General features: G+C 45.8%; 1 protein-coding gene across 2 annotated transcripts in view; it reads left to right on the forward strand.

Annotated features, from left to right (window-relative positions):
- The window catches only part of galnt9 (polypeptide N-acetylgalactosaminyltransferase 9), a 185039-nt gene that overhangs the window by 113602 nt on the left and 50386 nt on the right, over positions 1–21051 (forward strand). For both annotated transcript variants that reach the window (XM_069932518.1, XM_069932520.1), the window contains 2 exons: positions 10797–10982; positions 14589–14726. In XM_069932518.1, the coding sequence (XP_069788619.1) occupies positions 10797–10982; positions 14589–14726 (324 nt within the window). The remainder of the gene's footprint in view (positions 1–10796; positions 10983–14588; positions 14727–21051) is intronic.

Below are 21051 nucleotides of genomic sequence, written 5' to 3' on the forward strand. Positions count from 1 at the left end.
ATTCAACAATGTCTTCACCCTCCCAGTCCATCACTGGGTGAACTGCTGTTGCTCCAGCCATTTTTTTCAGTAATGTTTTTTCTCTTCTTCCTCTTCGTATTTCAGTGATTTAAAATCAATTGTAAAGCTTAATTCTTGTTCTCCTATACCACTGCCACCACGTTATGTCTCTGTGTTACTTGGGAGGCTTTTTAAATAACCTAGAGATGCAAGATCCAAATAACAGAAGAAATTTTACTTACTGATGTCTTCCACCATCTCAGGAAATTGTTCACAAACTCACATATACATATGTCCCACAGTGGTGCACTAGAGTTACCTACAGTAAGAAGGGTGTATTCTTGTGCGGTTAGAGAATAGTTCACATTATCCTGACTATATAGCAATGCCCATCCTGACCTTTAATTCTATTGACCTGTATCCTCTGTATCTTACCTATTTAAACAACTTTCTAAATGTCTATCAAATGTAGTGAATGTGTCTGCTTCCTCTGGCAGTGAGTTCCAGATGTCAAAAGAACTCTCCACTTAGTTTGAACTGCACTGGGGAACAAGTCTATCAGAGTGAGTTAGAAAGGCCTGTACTTGTGTTCCCTGGACTGACCCATTCCTCTGTGCAATAAATCAGTGATTATTCCTTTGTTAAAAGGATAGAGAACAAAACCAGTGTCTCAGCTCATTATAACAGGCAGATCCGATTGTAGCAAGTCTTTCAGTAACCAAGCAGACTGTCAGAAGTTCAGGGGGAACTATATGTTCCAGTCACGAAAAATTAGCTGGCAGGTTCAACACACAGTTAAAGTGCCAAGCAGTAAGTGTCTGGAACGGGGCTTAAATTCTGGACCACCAGAGCTGAGAGAAGGACCCCTCAATCCCTGTTACATTTTAAACGTGAGCAGTCTTCAAGACTTAGAGAACCAGATAAGGCTGTAACTACAGCGTACACAGAAGTGCTTGAGAAACACAGCAGGTCACGCAACATCCATAGAAAGCAACAGTGTGCATTCAAACCTGAACCTATTTTAAAATGAACATCACTCAGTGCAATTGGAAGATTGTTTGTGCATAGTTCCAGCATCTGCAGTGTTAGTGTTTCTCTGAAGCTGATTGAATATTTTTGAGGCGACACATTACCGAGAGTCTTGCTCCTTGTACCATTCCAGTTGAGATTACAACTGCACATGGATTGTGAACTAGGGTATTTCCAGGGGCACCTCGTCCTTTCCTACTCAAGGCTTTCAATTCCAACCAATTTGTGGAACATCACTTGCTATTGTTCCTTTCAATGGTGTGGTACATCTGACAAGACAAACTGATAATCCCAACAAAATACTTTCCTTTCGGGATGTGGGAAATTGTAGATAAGAAGCCAGAGAAATCCGCAGAGAATTTTATAAGTGGATTATGTCAGAACGTATTAGTGCTGAAATGCGAATCCTGATGGCTTTGTGACATTCTGTGCTGAAGCATGAGTTGGAAAGCTCAGTGAATGAAGGCTTTGGCACTGTAGACATCGTACAATCACAGCTGGTGTACAGAGCAAGATCCCAGGGGCAGTCATGCTGGTTATTTCTCCTGCTACACTCCAACCACCAATCAGACATCAGAGCTCGATGGGTGACAGACTGCAGGTCGGAGAAAACAGAAGAGCACTACAAAGTGTGATGACTGACATCTCTTTATCAAGCCAAGGGAGTCCAGGCAGCATGTGGTGCCCGCTCCAGTACTCATGTTCAGGATTTATTGTCACATTTACTGAGATGGAGTGAGAGAGTTTGTTTTGTGAGCATTTCAGCTAGTCATCTCATTTGTAGAACAGTATGTAAGACACAGTACAGGGTGAAACACAAAATTCTGCAGGCACTGTGGTTTGTAGTAAAATGCACAGAAATGCTGGAGGAATTCAGCTGGTCTCACAGCACCCATAGAAGGTAAAGATATATTGCCAATGTTTCAGGCCCGAGCCCTTCTTCAAGGTGTAAGTGCAGTACAGGTTGCAGAGTTACAGAGAGATCAGTTGGGATGGAGCAAAGGCAACCTAGTTTTGCAATTGCAAGGTTTATTCAGGAGTCTGATGACGGCAGGAAATAAACAGTCCTTAAATCCCACACTCTTGAATCTTCTTCCCGACAGGAGGTGGGTGAAGAGATTGTGGCCAGAGTAGGATGGGACTGTTAATATGTTGGCTGCTTTGCCAAGGCAGTGGGATATATATGGACTACTTCAGTGGTTCTCAACCTTTTTCTTTCCACTCACATACCACTTTAAGTATTCCCAATGCCATAGGTGCTCTGTGATTAGTAAGGGATTGCTTAAGGTGATATCTGAGTGGAAAGAAAAGGTTTGAAAACCCTATTTTAATCATACTTAATTGACTCGTTATGTGCACGGTTTCAGAACTCCAAAGAAAATGGGCCAATGACAATTTTTCTCAAGCAAAATATTTCAGAAACAATTGGGTCTAGAGCAGTGATTCTCAACCTTCCCCTCCCACTCACATACCACATTAAGTAATCCCTTACTAATCTTGGGTGTCATGGATGGATCAATTCCCATCCCATCCAGTGATATATACCCTGACAGGATGCTTTCAATGGTGCACCTATAGAGGTTATTGAGGGACACAGGGGGGCATGCTAAATTCCCTTAGGGTTCTGAGGAAGTAGAGGTGCTGGTGCATTTTCTTGGCCATTGCATTGACGTGGGTGGACCAGAGCAAGTCACTCTGGGAACTTAAGGCTGTTGATTGTCTTCACCTTAGCAATATTGATGTGGTCCATGGAGTGAGCTCCGCCCCTGAAGTGCACATTCCTGTCAGCCCAGGACTGCACAGGCAAAATGCCCCCCCAACATCGAGAACATCTACAGGGAACACAGCGGACATGTAGCACCATTGGGATCCCATGCAGGGGAGGTGCGGCACCATGGGCTCCCACCCAGTGACATATGGCACTGTGGGCTACTGCGCAAGGGAGGTGTGGCACCGTGGGGTACCGTGCAAGGGAGGTGCAGTATCTAGAGCTCCCAAACAGCGGATGCACAGCACCGTGGGCTCCCATGGAGGGTTAGAGATTGGAACAGGTATCTCCTGAGGAGGTATGATTCTGTGGGTTCTCGTGCAGGGCTAGTGATCAGAACACTTTAGAGAGCTGTGCCGCTGAGCAGTCTAATGGCGAAGGGTTCTGCTGAAACTACCAAGCTGTTGCTGAGATTATCAGTTTCTCTCAGTCTGCCTTCGGACGATGAATTCATTAAAATGTTTGGATTTGAAAGGTCAACTTAATCACATTGCAATGAGATGAGATTCAATTAATTGTCATTGTCGAGTAAAGCTAGCAACGAAACATCACAGATCTCAGTATACAGTTAGAAAGCTGCCTAACAATATAGCACTACACAATTATTACTAGAGTTTAGACATGATACAGCAAGTCAGGTCGCAACAGATGTTAAAATGTCCACCATTCGTATGGCAAAGAACGCTTCCCCTAATCTCAGAAGCCTCTGCGGATTACATGCCGCCATCACAAGTCAAGTTCATGACTCCCCGCTGGCGTTAAGGGAAGTATGCCTCTGGGCCTCTATAGCCACAAGGCGCAGGGAAAAGCATTTCTGAGTCATTCCATTCCAGCACAACACCGCAGCTCCCAGTCGCACCGGACGCCTCACCGGCTCTCATGCTGCACTTTGGACCTCATCCTTCGATACCAGTAACCCCAGTGATGACCTGAAGAAGTCTTAAAAACTGCTGGACCGCCACGACACAGGCGGCTCGACTCCTCCACTAGGCCGAATCCGGAGCTCCATTTTTTTCAGCGATCGAGTCCTTCACGAGTCTACAGCATCCACACGAATTGGCTCCTGTTCAGCGCTCTCCTCTGAATCGCACGACTCACTGCAATCAAATGTCCAACTTCATAGAACCAACGGTAAATACAGCTCCACGCCTATGTTACATTGAGGCGACTGTAATTGAGAGAGAAGCGCAGCAGACCTAGTCTGTGCTGCCATCTTCTTTGGACTGGAAGCTCACCACTTCCACAGTGCAGACACACCATCACTGCAACTGCTCAGGCATGTTTACTGCTCAGGCAGTTCAGTGTTAATGATAACATGTTTACTGTCATATACATGGCACATTTTACATGTGCAACAAAATTACTACTTGCTGCAGCTGAACAGGTACAGGTACTTCATTTTTAAAAAATACAACAGAATGCAATAAACAGAACTGAAGAAGAGATAATAAGTACAAAAGAAAGAATATGGATATTCACAGTCACCACAGTGCAAGTAAAAGTGTGGCTCCTTTTGTGGTGTTGGAGCAATCCCTGATTAGTGTAACAAGGGGAGGTTCAAGGCCTGATAGCTAAGAGGCATAAATAAGCCTGTTTTGGAGAATCTATAGCCCCTTTTACACTTGCATCCCATTAAGTTGGCCATTCAGTGTCCCAGGATTGGAATGGGGTTTTAGCTGTTCACTCTTGACATCTCTTAACTGGGACACTTTGCGTGTTCTGACTTGCAAGGAGCCATCCCCAGGGTTAGGACTATTCTCCCTTCTACCGGTGATGTCATGACGCACTGAGTGATGGTAGGCCTGCCCTAAATCCTGATCGATGTATTATGATCTTATATTTGAGCAAAAGTAATCATGCCTAGTTATATGTACAGCACAGTATGACCCCTTCAGCCCCTGTTGTTGTGCCAACCTATATAAACATTTATAAGGGAACATGGGAAAGTGCTAGCAATAAATAACAATGGCGGACAATTTTGAAACAGTGTGGAAAAGTTGGTAGTGCTATCATGCACAATTTATTAATACTGTGGGGGGGAAAGCAGAGAAAGTACTGTATGCATGACTGCATGCACAGAGCATTCCTGAAGGGATTTCTCTGGCACACAGCATTCTGGGAAGTCAGGTCCGCCATTGCTTTTCCGCACGGTCTTTATAAATTGTGCACTATAGCGCTACCAACTTTCCCATGCTGTTTAAAAGTTGTCTGCTATTGCTCTTTATTTCTCTCTCTCTCTCTGGCTCTCTCTCTCTCTCTCTCTCTCTCTCTCTCTCTCTCTCTCTCTCTCTCTCTCTCTCTCTCTCTCGCTCTCTCTCTCTCTTTCTCTCTCTTTCTCTCCCTCTCTCTCTCTTCACCGCCCCCCCACACTGTGTCTTTCCCTTGGCAAAGTTTATACCTTCATTTAATCTTTTCTTCCTTCATGTTTCTGTATTTAGGCAAAAACTTGGGTAATTTCTATCCCACAACGCAATTACATGTTCTACACTTGCCTGATTGCAATGCTGGTGTCTGCAGACGACGGGGATTGTACTATGGGTCGAGGCCGTCTATCTCCAGCATGAGATTACTTAATCTTACACCGATATTGAGAAGATTTTCGTTTCGCACTCGACTCTTTTTAGGCCGATTGGCCGTTAATTCCTGGGACCACTTGCAAGGGGCTTAAGACGAGAGGGTATAATTGTGTAAGGCAAAGGCGTAGGCTTCCAAAAGGACATATCTTCGAGGGTGGTGGGTACATAGAACTAGATGCCAGACAGAGAATTGGAAGCAGGTATGATAGCTTCCTTTAAGAAACACTGATAACTACATAAATAGATAACTATAAGTCTGCTTTTGAACCAGTGGAAAGTTACAAAACTACCGAATCTGGTCTAGTGCACACTGATATTCTTCTGAAGGCTTTCTCAGTTTCTCTCTCTCCATCTCTTTATCTGTGTTCTATTGATAATCCTAGTGGAACTGGGACTCGAGGAATGGAGTTACAGAAAAAGTTTAGACAGGTTAGGGCTTTATTCCTTGGAGGATTGGAGATTGAGGGGAGATTTAATAGTATACAGAATTATGAAGGGTTTTGATAGGTTAATGCAAACAGGCTTTTTCCACTGAGCTTGGGTGAAGCAAGAACTATGGGGCATGGGTTAAGGGGAAATGCATAGAGCAAACCTTAGAGGGATCTTCTTCATGCAGAGAGTGGTAGGAAGGTGGAATGAGCTACCAGAAAATATTGTGAGTATGGACTCAATTTTGGAGAGGTGCATGGATGGGAGGAGTATGAAGGGCTATGGAACTAGGTAAAATAATAGGTCAGAACAGATTAGGTGGATCAAAAGGCCTGTTTCTATGCTGTAGTTTTCTATAGATCAGCCTACCTCCCTGATGTACAGATGAAGGGTAACATTGAATGGACAAGCCATCAGTTCACATTTTGTTTGCCTGACAACTTCATCACGATGAGGGATGAGAGGATGTTACTAAAGTCTAATCATTACCAGTTTTCTCACAATTCTCCAAGACATGGAAGAAGACCACTTGGTCCAGAAATTCACAGTGAAGGAATTTCAAGAAAGTAGTCTGCAAAATGTTAGACATTAAATTGACAGTTGAAATTATGAAGTGAAAAAGAAAATGCTGCCACAGGAAGTGAACGGAGTTTAAAGTTCTGAGATGCACTGCATAGCTAAGGGCAAGAAGGAATTAATTAAATAATCTTGCCGATACTGCAAGAGGCAAAAGAAAATAACCTCCTTGAAATATTTGTGTAAAAAAGCAGCACCTCCTCCATGATTACACTCAATGCCATCACTCCAGGAGGAGGAGTTGCCCACTATACTCCCTCTACACCCTCCACTATGCTGACAAATGCTGCTCCAATTCCATGATCAAGTTTGCTTGCGACACCATAGTGATAGGAACACAGGAAGGAGATTAAGGGTTCAGCAGTATGGTGTTAAGATGGTAACTTCTCTCTCAACATCAGTGACATAAAAGAGCTGATTGTAGACTTAGCGTTGGAGGGGTTTGGGGTAAGGGTAATGTGACCAATTGTTATATTTTATATTGTGTATAGATATGTTTTAAAGGCGATAAATTGTGGCAGGTTTTTTAGTGTAGGTCACATACAAACACTTCAAAACAGACCTCATTTAAAATTCCAGAGCTCTGCTCAAGCCAGACAGTCCAGTCTCTGAGTGCCTTTGCAAAAACTTTGAAGGATACCTTTAAGGACTTCACAAGTAAGTGTTAATTGGACATGCTGTGGAGTAATGGATTATTGTTTTGGAAAGCAACAGATGAACGAACTTAGAAGATTGGGTCTGGAACTGCAGTCAGTCTGAGTGCAGTTGGCTGAGAAAGAGAGTTCGATTCTACAGATCAGTAGCAGCAACTGGGACTGGAACATGACAATCTGGCAAGTTTGTGGAAAGCCCCTATTTTGAAGATTGGTTGTGAGTTCTTAGTTCAGCCTGGTCAAAGCCTTGTGGTCCATTCAAGAAGAGAGGACTGACTGCATGATGTTTCACTTGAAATAATTGCACTTCAGAGAAGAGGTGGAAAATCTCATAAAATGCTGCTAGAATAATATCTTGAATCTTAATGTGGACAAGACAAAGAAGATGATTGTGGACTTCAGGACAAAGGGCAATCACCCTCCACTACACATTAATAGCTCAGAAGTGGAGAGAGCACCAAGTTCATCAGAGTCCACTTAACAAGTGACCTCTCCTGTACACATAACATCTCCTCACATGTCAGAAAGGCAGAATTTTGACTGCATTTCCTTTGAAGGCTGAAGCGGGTAAGGCTATCTATTGACCACCAACCTGTCAACTTTTTACAGGAACTCTATTGTGGTACAGTTGCTGTAAAGCATCGGATCGGAGGTCAATTATTTTGTGTCATCTGCAAAGTTGATGACACTGTTGGAGCTGGATCTGGCTGGTCATGCAGTCGTGGGTCAGTCATGTGAACAGGAGCGGGCTGAGCGCACAGCAATTAGGTGCGCCAGTACTCAGCGTGATGATGTTCAATGCTCTGCTATCAACCCAGACTGTTCCCCTTCCGTTAGGATGTCCAGGATCAGTTACAGAGAGGGGTGTTGAGTCCCAGCAAGGACAGCTTCACCAGCCTCTGGGGTATGATTGTATTAAATGCCGAGCTGAACTCAATGAACAGCAGAGTGGCATGTGAAGCGTCATTCTCCAGGTGGGTCAGGAAGGAGTGGAGGGACTAGGCTATAACATCATCAATGGAACGGATCCTTCTGTAGGTAAATTGAAATGGGTTAACATCTCTGGGAGGAGCACTGTGATATGTTCCATCACCAAATTCTCGAAGTATTTCATAATGGTGGAGGTCAGTGCCTCCATGTATCCATCCAGTTATAATTGTACCTGCCTCAACCATCTTCTCTGGCAGACCATTCCATATACCCACCACTTTCTGTGTGGTGCATTCACCCAATCTATTCCTCCCATGATTTTGTATACCTTTATCAGATCACCTCTGATCCTCCTGCCCGCCAAGGAATAAAGCTGTAGGTTGCTCAACCTCTCATATATATGGTAGCCTATGACCAGCTCCTCCTTTGGAATGGCCTCTTCAAAATTGTCCTTGCCTCAATTCTGATTTTGAACTTGTGGTCCTGCCATGTCTCTCTCCGTAACTACCTTAAACCTAATATAACAATGGTCACTGGTCCCCAAAGGCTCATCCATGAACACTTCATCCCCTCGTCCTTCCCAATTTCCAAATTTAGATCAAATATTACCCATCCCATATGGGAACCTCTACATAATGCCATAAAAAACTTTCTGAACACACTTGACAAATTCCACCCCATCTAAACCTTTTGCACCATGATTTTCCCAGTCAATATTTCGGAAGTTAAAATCCTTTACTATGGCATCCTGATTGGACCTACAGCTGGCAACAATCCACCAGCTGCAGAATCTCCTGTCCGTTCCCCAAACTAAAGAGTCTCCTATCACTCTTGCCCTGCCTACATCCAGGAAGGTGGCCAACAACATAAAGGTCCCTGGTCACAACCACTTCTGACTTTGAGTAAAAGGCACAGAAGCCTGAAGACCTACACCTCCAGGTCCAAGAATAGTTTCTTTCCAACAGCTATCAGGCTCTTGAATCTTCCATTGTTACTCTAATCAGGGACTGCTCCAACACCACAAAAGGGCTGTCTGCAATTTTACAAAGCTACATTTTTTCATAAGAATAACTAAATATTAAGTATTTTTGTATTTATTGTCTCTCTTTAATTCAATTAAATAAGCTACTGGGGTTGTTTGTAGTTTTGTTTTAACCAAGTATCTTTATGACTGTAAGAATTTTGGTACGTTGTACATGATAATAAATATTCACATGTCAGGCAGATACTGTAGAGAAAAAAATAGCATTAATGTTTCAGGTCAAAGTAATTGCACAAATGAACATTTCCAATTGACCTGAGATATTGACTTTCATTTACCTTTCACAGATGCTGTCAGATCTGATGAACATATTCTTTGTTCTTACCGGCCCAGTAAATTAGTTCTCCAAATGTTGCTCATGACAATTTGAATTTATCACCACCTGGCCTAAGCAGAGCAATAATCTTTGCAGCTTCACGCACTCGAAGCCCTTCATCATTTGTTTTTCTGCAACCCACTGCAGCAGAAATGTCAGTGGTTGGAAACCTTCCCGGCTGACGTGCCCCATACGCCAAGTTCCATCCGGTTAATTCATGATGCCGTTCGTGACCTCTCATCTGTTAGCAAACAAGAATGTCGAGATTACAAACTGGCAAGGAACCTCCAGTGTGGAAGAGGTGAACTCGTTCATTCAGGACATACTGTCTTTAAATCATCTTTAATTAATAACCACATAACTCAGCTTTCAATGGAATATGCTGGCCTGCTACTGAAAGGCAGGGTGAATACCAACTCAGAGTAGGACCACACCAAAATTCAATGTACATATATACCAAAATTCTTACTTGCTGCAGCAGAACAGGTCCTTCACAAAAACAACTACATTAAATTAAATTGAAAAAGAGATAATAAATACTACGGTTAGATAAATAATGAATATTTAGATATCCTAGTGCAAAGATAGTGATTTAGCAATAGTGCACAGTCCTACCTCACTGACAAAAGGCAAAGGAGGAAAAACCCAACACCCAACCCCAACCAACTAATTTTCCCCTGCAGCCGCTGCAACTGTGTCTGCCTGTCCTGCATCGGACTTGTCAGCCACAAACGAGCCTGCAGCAGACGTGGACTTTTACCCCCTCCATAAATCTTCGTCCGCGAAGCCAAGCCAAAGAAGACAGTCCTTTTGTGGTGTTGGAGCAGTCCCTGACTGGTGTAACAATTGGGAGGTTCAAGAGCCTGATAGCTGTTGGAAATAAACTGTTCTTGAATCCAGAGTTATTGGTCTTCAGGCTCCTGTACCTTCTGCCCAAAGGGCCTATAGCTGGTCCTAGTTTTCTCTGCTTCAGGAGTGCAGTCCACCCTCTCTGATCTCTCTACATCGGGATTGTCCTCGCAATCATGGATAATCCTTCTTAATTGTGGTGACTCTGTCTTCTTGTCACTCCCTTGTTTAATGACTGGATGAATCTGCAGTGTGATGCAGGTAAACACTTTTGCTCTTTACCCAGTGTTTCATCCCTTAGTTAAGTGAATCTGTCACCATTTGCTGCTGTTCCACACTGGAACACCACTTTTCTTTCTTAACAGTTCTGTACTTTGTTCTATGAAGAGTTTGCTGCTTATTTTGAGATTGTTTTCCCAAGACAGGAGGAAACATCATCTCCACATTGACCCCGTTACGCCCTGTAAAAGGTTAACAAATTTAAATAAGACATTCTCTCGTGATTGGGTCGACCCAACTGGAGTTTATTTTAGATTCATTTGGTCTCCTGTGCCTCTGTGTCAGAGCCTGTGTGAGGGTGAAGGGTCCTGGGAGACGTTGCTGATCTTCTGTATTTGGAATGTAACAGGTCTGGCAGTGCGGGGGCAGCATGGAGGTGTTGCCCTGTTCCCGAGTTGCCCATATCGAACGCACCAAGAAGCCATACAACAATGACATCGACTATTATGCCAAGCGGAATGCACTACGAGCTGCCGAGGTCTGGATGGATGAGTTCAAGTCCCACGTCTACATGGCATGGAATATACCGATGAATGTAAGTATTATCCACGCAGAGGAGAATGTGAGCTCAAGCAGGCATGAGGGAACGGTGTGTCCCATGCAACAGCACCTCTCAAACTGGGATTGGGTGGTCCACAGTGAAATGGTAGCAGAACAATTGGGGCTACAGTGAACATTATATTAACAGCCATGACCATAGTGAATGTCTATTCCTCCCTGTTACCTTTCCTCGCGATTCCAGGCTCAGTGTTCTTGTCACCTTTTGCACCATTTCCCACTGAAATGTTGCAGCAATCCAGAAGGCTGCAATGAGGAAGTTAACTCAATATGCAGGTTTAAGAAAACCTCAATCAAAATAGAATCTAGATCAGTTGGGAAGATGGGCCAAGGAGTGGCCAAATGGAATTTAGTTCGGACCCGTGTGAGATGTTGCACCTCGGTAAGTCAAACCAGGGCAAGATTTACACGGAGAATGGCAAGGCCCTGGAGAGTGTCGGAGAACAGGGAGACCTATGCGTTCAGGTGCCAGGTTCATGAAATTGGTGGCTCAGGTGGACAGGGTGGTGGAGAAAGTGATTGTTTCAGTGGTTAGTTTAAAACAGAGAACCCCCCGCCCCCTCACCATACGCACACCCTCTCCCCACAATGCACACACTCCCTCCCCAATCTTCTACACACACCCCTCTCTCTTTCACACTCACACCTTACAGAGAGAGAGAAAGAGAGAGAGAGAGAGACACACACACACACACACACACACACACACACACACACACACACACACACACACACACACACACACACACACACACACACACACACACACAAACCTGATGTTAACCATTTCCCTCTTGTTTATATTGAGTACTTGTTTATATTGAAGAGCCAGCTCTTCAGCGCTTGACGTCCTGCTTTGCGGAAACTGCCAAAATGTTTGGCCTGGAAGTCAGCCTGAAGAAAACTGAGGTCCTCCATCAGCCAGCTCCCCACCATGACTACCAGCCCCCCCACATCTCCATCGGGCACACAAAACTCAAAATGGTCAACCAGTTTACCTATCTTGGCTGCACCATTTCATCAGATGCAAGGATCGACAATGAGATAGACAACAGACTCGCCAAGGCAAATAGTGCCTTTGGAAGACTACACAAAAGAGTCTGGAAAAACAACCAACTGAAAAACCTCACAAAGATAAGCGTATACAGAGCCGTTGTCATACCCACACTCCTGTTCGGCTCCGAATCATGGGTCCTCTACCGGCACCACCTACGGCTCCTAGAACGCTTCCACCAGCATTGTCTCCGCTCCATCCTCAACATCCATTGGAGAGCTTACACCCCTACCGGCACCACCTACGGCTCCTAGAACGCTTCCACCAGCGTTGTCTCCGCTCCATCCTCAACATCCATTGGAGAGCTTACACCCCTAACGTCGAAGTACTCGAGATGGCAGAGGTCGACAGCATCGAGTCCATGCTGCTGAAGATCCAGCTGCGCTGGATGGGTCACGTCTCCAGAATGGAGGACCATCGCCTTCCCAAGATCGTGTTATATGGCGAGCTCTCCACTGGCCACCGTGACAGAGGTGCACCAAAGAAAAGGTACAAGGACTGCCTAAAGAAATCTCTTGGTGCCTGCCACATTGACCACCGCCAGTGGGCTGATAACGCCTCAAACCGTGCATCTTGGCGCCTCACAGTTTGGCGGGCAGCAACCTCCTTTGAAGAAGACCGCACAGCCCACCTCACTGACAAAAGGCAAAGGAGGAAAAACCCAACACCCAACCCCAACCAACCAATTTTCCCTTGCAACCGCTGCAATCGTGTCTGCCTGTCCCACATCGGACTTGTCAGCCACAAACGAGCCTGCAGCTGACGTGGACTTTTTACCCCCTTCATAAATCTTCGTCCGCGAAGCCAAGCCAAAGATATTGAGTACAGGAACAGGAGGAGACTATTTAGTTCATCACACCCATGTTGCAAATTCGCTAGATCAGAGCTGATCTGTATCATCTACCTACCTTCTTTCCATATTACACAGGAGCAGACCATTCAGTCCCATCCCCCACCAACTTTGATTGTAACCTTCTCAAGTTTTCACCAACACCCCCACAGATTCTACCCCTCACATACATATTAGTGGTAATTTACAGCAACCAAATAACGTCCCTAGGATGTGAGAGGAAACCACAACTCCTGAGGGAAACCCTTTGGTCACTGGGAGAGCATGCAAACTCAACACAGTCAACACTTGTGGTCGGGGTTGGGCCTGGGTCCCTGAACTTTGAACTATTTCCCTAAACTTGAATTCCTCTTGCCCAGAAAATATTGGTTGGTGGCTCATGTCAGATATAGGCATTTTGTACTGAGGGGGTTCCTGAGTCCCACTGGCAAGATTTTTGTTTTGTTTTGGTAGGAAAGTTGTTTGAGAATTTCCATTTTGTTGGTCATCAATTTTACATCCGTTTCACACCGTGTGTGTTTATTATATCAATGGTATTTGCATTTTTCCATTTTGTGCATTCTCTCTGCTATCAGTTTTCACAATCATTCACAATACATTCATGCTGATCAGCTGGCATTCTGGCCTAGTCCCATGAGGCTGCATTTGACCTATATCCTTCTGAACCCTTCCTATCCACAAATCTGTCCTAATATCTTGATTGTCAATATTGTGCCAACTTCTCTGGTTACCAAAGTGCATCCTGTCAGAGTTCAATTCCATTTGCCCTTACTTGGTATACATTCACAACTGAACCAATGGAGCAAATGGATTGTTGTAAATCCAACTGGTCTCTAATGTCCATCATGGATGAGATCTACCATCCTCATCTGGTCAGAACCTTACTTAACCCCTGACCCACCAATGTGATTGACTCTTAAATGCCTCCTGATTGCAGGGGTGAATAGGGATGGGCAATAAATGCGGTATTAAACTTAAATTTTAAATTTAGATATTTAGCGCAGTAACAGGCCCTTCTGGCCCATGGACCCATGCAACTCAAATATACCATCAACTTACAAGCCCCCCTACAGTTTTGTTTGAAGGGTGGGAAGAATTTGGAGCATCCAGAGGAAACCTATGCAGACACAAGAAGAACATACAAACTCCTTAAAGACAGTGCTGGATTTGAACCAAGATCACTGGCCCTGTAATAGCTTTGTGCTAACCGATCTGCCCATTGTTATTGGCCACATTTAAATCCCATGTGCAAAGTAAATAAGAGAAAGTCCTGGAGGAACTGAGTGGGTCAGGCAGCATCTGTGGAGGCAAAGGAATTGTAACATTTCAAGTCAAGTCCCTGCATCCGACGGAGCAGTTCCTCCAGAAGTCCTGAAGCAGGGTCTCAATCTTCCCCTGCCTCAACAGATGCTCTTTGACCTGCAGGTCTCTTCCAGCAGTTTGCCTTGAGCTTCAAACACCAGCATCTCCAGTCCCGAGTCTCCAATTACAGTATGTTCAGCTGTTGAAGTCTGAAAGGGATCCTGGGGTTTCCCACTGTCCTGCCTTGGCCCTGTTAGGGTTGTCTAGAGAGGGTACATCTCAGTTGGGCATCTCCTCTGAGGGCAGTCAGGGGAAGGGGAATTATGGCCTCCAATGTGTTCTGGGCTCTGATGACCTTTTCTATTTCCTGTTCCCAGAATCCAGGGGTTGACTTTGGAGATGTGTCTAATCGAGTGGCTCTGAGAAAGAAGCTGAACTGCCGGAGCTTTAAGTGGTACAGGGACAATGTCTACCCAGAGATGAGGATCTACAATAACACCATCACCTATGGAGAGGTGAGGTGGCTGATCATATGTAACCTTCTGATCACCTGTACACCAGAACCCTCTCTCTGGGTGTGTGGAGGAGTTTCTGGTGGGAGACATGCCCAAGGAGAGGGATGTGGGTGTTGTGGGGTTGGGTGTCACAGATGAAAGTGACAGGTGGTGGGAAACCAGTTACACACATGCACACACTCATGCTTCTCATACAAAGATTGTTGAAACTTTTCATCATGCCTTGCTCTGGATCACTCTCCCTCATGTTGAGGTCAAGTCATGGGCTCAAGTCCTAACCAAAGATTCTGGGATGGCTCAGAGAGGTCTGATGTAATCCATGTGGTCACAGAAAACAAGCAAACACCACACAGAGAGAAGCAGAGGTGAGGATTGAACCTGATTATCTGGTGCTGTGAGGCAGATCCCATTTGGACTGGGCAACCGAGTGCATCCTGCAAATGGAAATCATTGTTTCAACACTTGTGTATCTCCTGTCATGAACAAATTGAGCACAAAGTTTGAATTTGACTGAGTAAGTCCCTAGGTTAGTTTTCTATCTTGGGGAATCTACATACTGTTCTGCCATGCACAGTGAAGTCAGCGCAGTGCTAAATTCCATCAACAGTTTGGAAGTTGCTCTGTAAATCAGGAGTGTCAATGGCTTTATCGTCCATTGGCATTGAGACATAGCTTAGTTTGGAGGCTGCAGCCAACTTTCTTCTGGAGGTTATTACTGGTCCCCTTGCTGCCCAACCCACAGAACAAACAGAAAAGCAGGTAGGTATCAGGTACTGTTTATCCAGGGATTGGCATTCAGGACTGAGATGAGGAGACATTTCTTTACTCAGATAGTGGTGAATGTTTGGCATCCTTGATCCCAGTGGGTAGTGGTGGCTCAGTCACGAGAGACACATGGGAGACAGCAGACACCGGAATCTGGAACATCGCGCACTCCGCGGGAGGAACTCGGTGGGTTGAGCAGTGTCCGTGGGAAAGAAAGAATGGTCAACATTTCAAGCAGGATCCCTTCTTCGGGAACAATGAATGATGAAGTGTTTGGGCTCAAAATGTTATCCATTCTTTCTCTCCCAGCGTTGATGCTTGACCCACTGAGATCCCCCAGCAGGTTGTGTGAGGCACAGTCACTGGATTCTAAAAAATCGAACTCTAGCTTCCTAAAAACCAGAGGAATCAAGGGATATCAAGGGTTAAGTGAGATAAGAACCAGAGGACATGGATTAAGGATGAAAGGTGAATCTGTGAGGGTAACGTGAAGCTGAACTTCTTCAATCAGAAAGTAGTGAGAGTGTGGAACAAGCTGCGGAGGTTGTGAAAGTGGGTTCAATTTCTACATTCCCTGACACTTGTTATCTTGTGCTCCTCCCCCTTCCCTCCCCCACCCCCCCCCTTTTATTCAGGCATCTGCCCATTCTTTGGCACTCCTGAGGATAGGCTCAGGCCAAAAATGCCAGCTGCCTATGTATTCCACAGATGTTGCATGACCTACTGAGTATCCCTCCAGTTCTCCAGCATCTGCAGAATCTATCTAGTTTATCCTAATAACCATTATGTTATGAAATTCCAAAACTAGATAACAGGCCAGAGGAGAAAGCTCCTGACACATGCTGAGGTATTACTGAGACTCACAGAGACATTGGGTATTTCCATAATTGGTCTGAGCATGTTATGTTGAGGAACCACAGGGCTGTGTTCTTAGCACCCTGCTCTACTCACTTTACACGACTGTGTGGTTCAATACGACAATAATACCATCTACAAATTTGCTGACAATACCACGGAAGTAGGTTGTATAAAGGAAGGGGATGAGTCAGCTTACAGGATGGAGATTGAAAACTTAGCGGAATGGTGCACCAACAACAACCTTGCACTCAAAACCAAAGAACTGATTGTTGACTTCAGGAAAGCCAGAGGTATACAATCCAGTGATCATTGGGGGATTAGAGGTGGAGAGGGTGAGCAAATTTAAGTTCTTGGGAATCACTATCTCGGAGGATCTTTCCTGGGCCCAGCACACCAATGGCATCGTGAAGAAAGCACATCAGTGCCTTTACTTCTTCAGGAGCTTGCGGAGGTTTGGTATGACATTAGAAACCCTGACAAATTTCTAGAGAGGGATGGTGAAAATTGTGCTGACTGGCTGCATCACAGTCTGGTATGGGGACACCAATAACCCTGAGCGTAAAGCCATCCAAAAGGTAGTGGACACAGCCCAGGACATCACAGGCAAAACCCTTCCCACTATTGAGTACATCTACAGAGAATATTGCCATCGAGAGCAGCAGCCCACCACCCAGCACCCACTCTGTTCTTGCTGCTGACATCAGGAAAGAGGTATAGGTGCCACAAGACTCGCACCAACAGGTTCAGGAACAGCTGCTACCCCTCCACCATCAGACTCCTCAATGACAAACTCAATCAGGGACTCATTTAAGGACTCTTACTTGTGCACTTTATTGATTTTCTTTTTGTTCTCTCTGTATTGCACAGTCATTTTGTTTACATTCATTATCTGTTTACAGTTCTTTGTTTACATGCTTACGCTGTGTACAGTTCATTTTTTGCACTACTAATTAGTTATAATTCTTGTGTGCCCTCAGAAAAAAGAATCTCAGGGTCGTATGTGATATGTATGTACTCTGATAATAAATCTGAACAATGCCCAAAGTGCATTAAACCCCAGCATCAGCAGATTTCTTGTTTACCTCCATGGAAACTGGAACTAGATTGAGGATGGTTATGCATTCTGTACTCCACAGATATAACAAAATGTGATTCAGTGACTGGGATATTTATTGTGGCTTTTACACAAGCTTTGCATGCCCTTCCAATCTTTAACAAGACACACAAAGGAATTCTTTAATAAGATGTAAATCCTAAAGCTTCTTAATTTTACCAAGAGCAAGGGCTTACAGAACAGTGAACACTAAGCCTATTACCATCACTCATTCTTAGTTATCATGTCAGAAGAACTTTTTTGATATAATTCTTTCCCAAATAACTTCCATTGCAGGATTACCCTTCCCAGAATCCTCTGGAGCCTCCAACATTGAATCATCCAGCTTGGAATAGGCTCTCCATCAACCTGTCCAGGCGTCTTTTGAATGTTATAGTTGTACCTGTTCCTATAGTTTTCTCTGGCAGTGTGCTCCAGATACAGACCATCCTCTGAATGATAAAAGTGTCCCACATAAATCTCTCTACTTTCACCTCTCAAAGAACATTGGAAAACAGGGGACATTCATTCCTTGTTCGTTCAAAAATTCATTGTCATGAACGCAGAGGTAAATCCTGCACTGAACTCACATGGTGTGAACACCTTTCATTTCTGGAATGTCTTCCCCAACGTCATGAGATTCTGAGTGTCCACAGCTAATGAAGTGCTTCTAAGTTGTAGTCAATAGAGTCACAATATTACACACATTCGACCGTAAACAGCATGCTATGTCTGTGGGTCTAAACTTGAACTCCCAGCATCAACCATTTCAATCCCCTCCCTATTCCCATATTGACATGTCTGTCCATCATCTGGCTGAGGCCAAGCATAAATATGAGGAACAACACATATTCTTCTTGGACAGCCTTGAACCTAATGGTTTGAACATTGATTTTTCTCATTTTGGGTAAACCCTCCTCAATCTAGTTCCATTGTTTCCCAGGTGTAAAAAAGAAATCTGCTGATGCTTGGGTCTCATGCTGTACACAAAAGTGCTGAAGAAACTCAGCCCGTCATACACCATCCATCTCTTCCAACTCTAATTTCTCGAACATCTCCCCACCCCCCGCCCTCCACCACTCACTGGGGTCTCTCCCTCTCCTAGTCTCTCCACATCTCCCTGCCCCCACCACTCGCTGGGGTCTCGCTCTCTCCTATCTTTCCATATCTCCCCGCCCCCACCACTCGCTGGGGTCTCACTCTCTCTTAGTCTCTCTACATCACCCTCCTGCCCCCCACCACTCGCTGGGGTCTTTCCACATCCCACATCTCCCTTCTTCAGGTTGATATCCTGTCACCTCTTGGTCCTCCCTCTTTCTTTTTACTCCCTGAACCAAAACTTCTCTCCACGAATGCTGCCTGATCCATTGATCCTTCGAGCTTCTGTAGGTTCGCTCAAGGTTCCACATCCAGCCTCTGCAACTTTTGTGTTTTTCCACAAATAATAATGTGACAATCCCCAATTAAATGTTTCAAAGAGGGTGGAAAGAGTGCTGAGGGGGGTGGTGGGGAACAGAGGGTGGAAAGGGGTGGTGGGGAACAGAGGGTGGAAGGGGTGCTGAGGGGGCTGGTGGGCAACAGAGGGTGGAAGGGGTGCTGAGGAGGGTGGAGGGGAACAGGGTGGAAAGGGGTGGTGGGGAACAGAGGGTAGAAGGGGTGATGAAGGGGGTGGTGGAGGGTGAAAGGGGTGCTGAGGAGGCTGGTGGGGAACAGAGGGTGGAAAGGGGTGGTGGGGAACAGGGTGGAAGGGGAGCTGAGAGGGGTGGTGGAGGGTGGAAGGGGTGCTGAGGGGGCTGGTGGGGAACAGAGGGTGGAAAGGAGTGGTGGGGAACAGGGTGGAAGGGGTGCTGAGAGGGGTTTTGGGGAATAGTGGAAAGGGGTGGTGGGGAATAGAGGGTGGAAGGGGTGCAGAGTGGGTTGGTGGGGAATAGAGGGTGGAAGGGGTGCTGAGGGGGCTGGTGGGAAACAGGGTGGAAAGGGGTGATGGGGAACAGGGTGGAAGGGGTGCTGAGGGGGGTTTTGGGGAATAGAGGGTGGAAAGGGGTGGTGGGGAATGGAGGGTGGAAGGGGTGCTGAGGGGGGGTGGTGGGGAGTAGAGGGTGAAAGGTGGGTGGTGGTGAATAGAAGGTGGAAGGGGTGGTGGGGAACAGAGGGTGGAAAGGGTGCTGAGGGGGCTGGTTGAGGGTGGAAGGAGTGCTGAGAGGGCTGTTAGGGTAAAGAGGGTGGAAGGGGTGGTGGGGAACAGAGGGTGGAAGGGGTGCTGGGGGGGTGGTTGAGGGTGGAAGGAGTGCTGATAGGGCTGGTGGGGAACAGAGGGTGGAAGGGGTGGTGGGGAACAGGGTGGAAGGGGTGGTGGGGAACAGAGAGTGGAAGGGGTGGTGGGGAACTGAGGGTGGAAGGGGTGGTGGGGAACTGAGGGTGGAAGGTAGGTGGTGTGGAACAGAGGGTGGAAGGGGTGCTGAGGGTTGAGGTGGGGAATAGAGGGTGGAAGGGGGTGGTGGGGAACAGAGGGTGGAAAGGGTGCTGAGGGGTGTGGTGGGGAATAGAGCGTGGAAGGGGGTGGTGGGGAACACAGGGTGGAAGGGGTGCTGAGGGGGGTGGTGAAGTGTGGAAGGGGTGCTAAGGGAGGTTGATGGGAACAGAGGGTGGAAAGGGGTGGTGGGGAACAGGGTGGAAGGGGTACTGAGAGGGTTGGTGTGGAACAGAGGGTGTAAGGGGTACTGAGAGGGTTGGTGTGGAACAGAGGGTGGACGGGGTACTGAGGGGGTTGTTGGGGAACAGAGGGTGGAAAGGGTACTGAGGGGAGTAGTGGGGAACAGAGGGTGGAAGGGGTACTGAGGGGGATGTTGGGAAACAATGTAGCCGGATGGAGGGTAGTCAGAATCCAAGGGTCATAGAACCTGACTGTACAGCATTCTGGCTCTCAAGTTCAAAAGCAGAGGAAGGTGTGCATTACTGTAATCCTGGACTGAAAGCTGGCTAGTGTGACAGAGTGGAGATCTGGAAAGGGATGGGTACCTCATGATATGAGCTGCTGACAGACTCTCTGAAGGGAACTGCAGCAGCATGATTTTTCCCAAGAGAATGGCATACTTAAAATAAAAGCTTTTACCTTATTCTTGCAGATTTTTAAAATCTTTCTCTTTTCCATTCTATACCCAATCCAGCTTCCCATCTCAGAGCCTCCCCTCCCCCTCTCCCTTTCGGAACAGTCTTAATGAAATTTTGATCCGCACTTGGGAATTGGGCTAATTTGTTATTCTGGTCTAGAAGAGGGCATTCACATTCTGCTTATTTATTACATCAAGAAAGATGGTCATTTAGCCGATCTGGTTAATGCTGGCTTCCAGGAAGCAATCCCATTATTCTCTCTCCTTAATTTCCTGAATCCCTGCAATTTATTGGTTTCCATTAACCCACTATTGATTCTTTTACCTCCTACACACATACCTGGGTCAAAATGCAGCAAACACTTGACCCATCAACATGCATTTGGGATATGGGAGAAATCTGGGGCACCTAGGGAAATCTACGCAGTCACAAGAAAACATGCAAACTCCACACAAACAGCACCCAGGTTTGGGATTGAAACTGGCTCTCAAGAGCTGT

Source organism: Narcine bancroftii, chromosome 4, assembly GCF_036971445.1.
Source record: "Narcine bancroftii isolate sNarBan1 chromosome 4, sNarBan1.hap1, whole genome shotgun sequence".
Classification (NCBI taxonomy): domain Eukaryota; kingdom Metazoa; phylum Chordata; class Chondrichthyes; order Torpediniformes; family Narcinidae; genus Narcine; species Narcine bancroftii.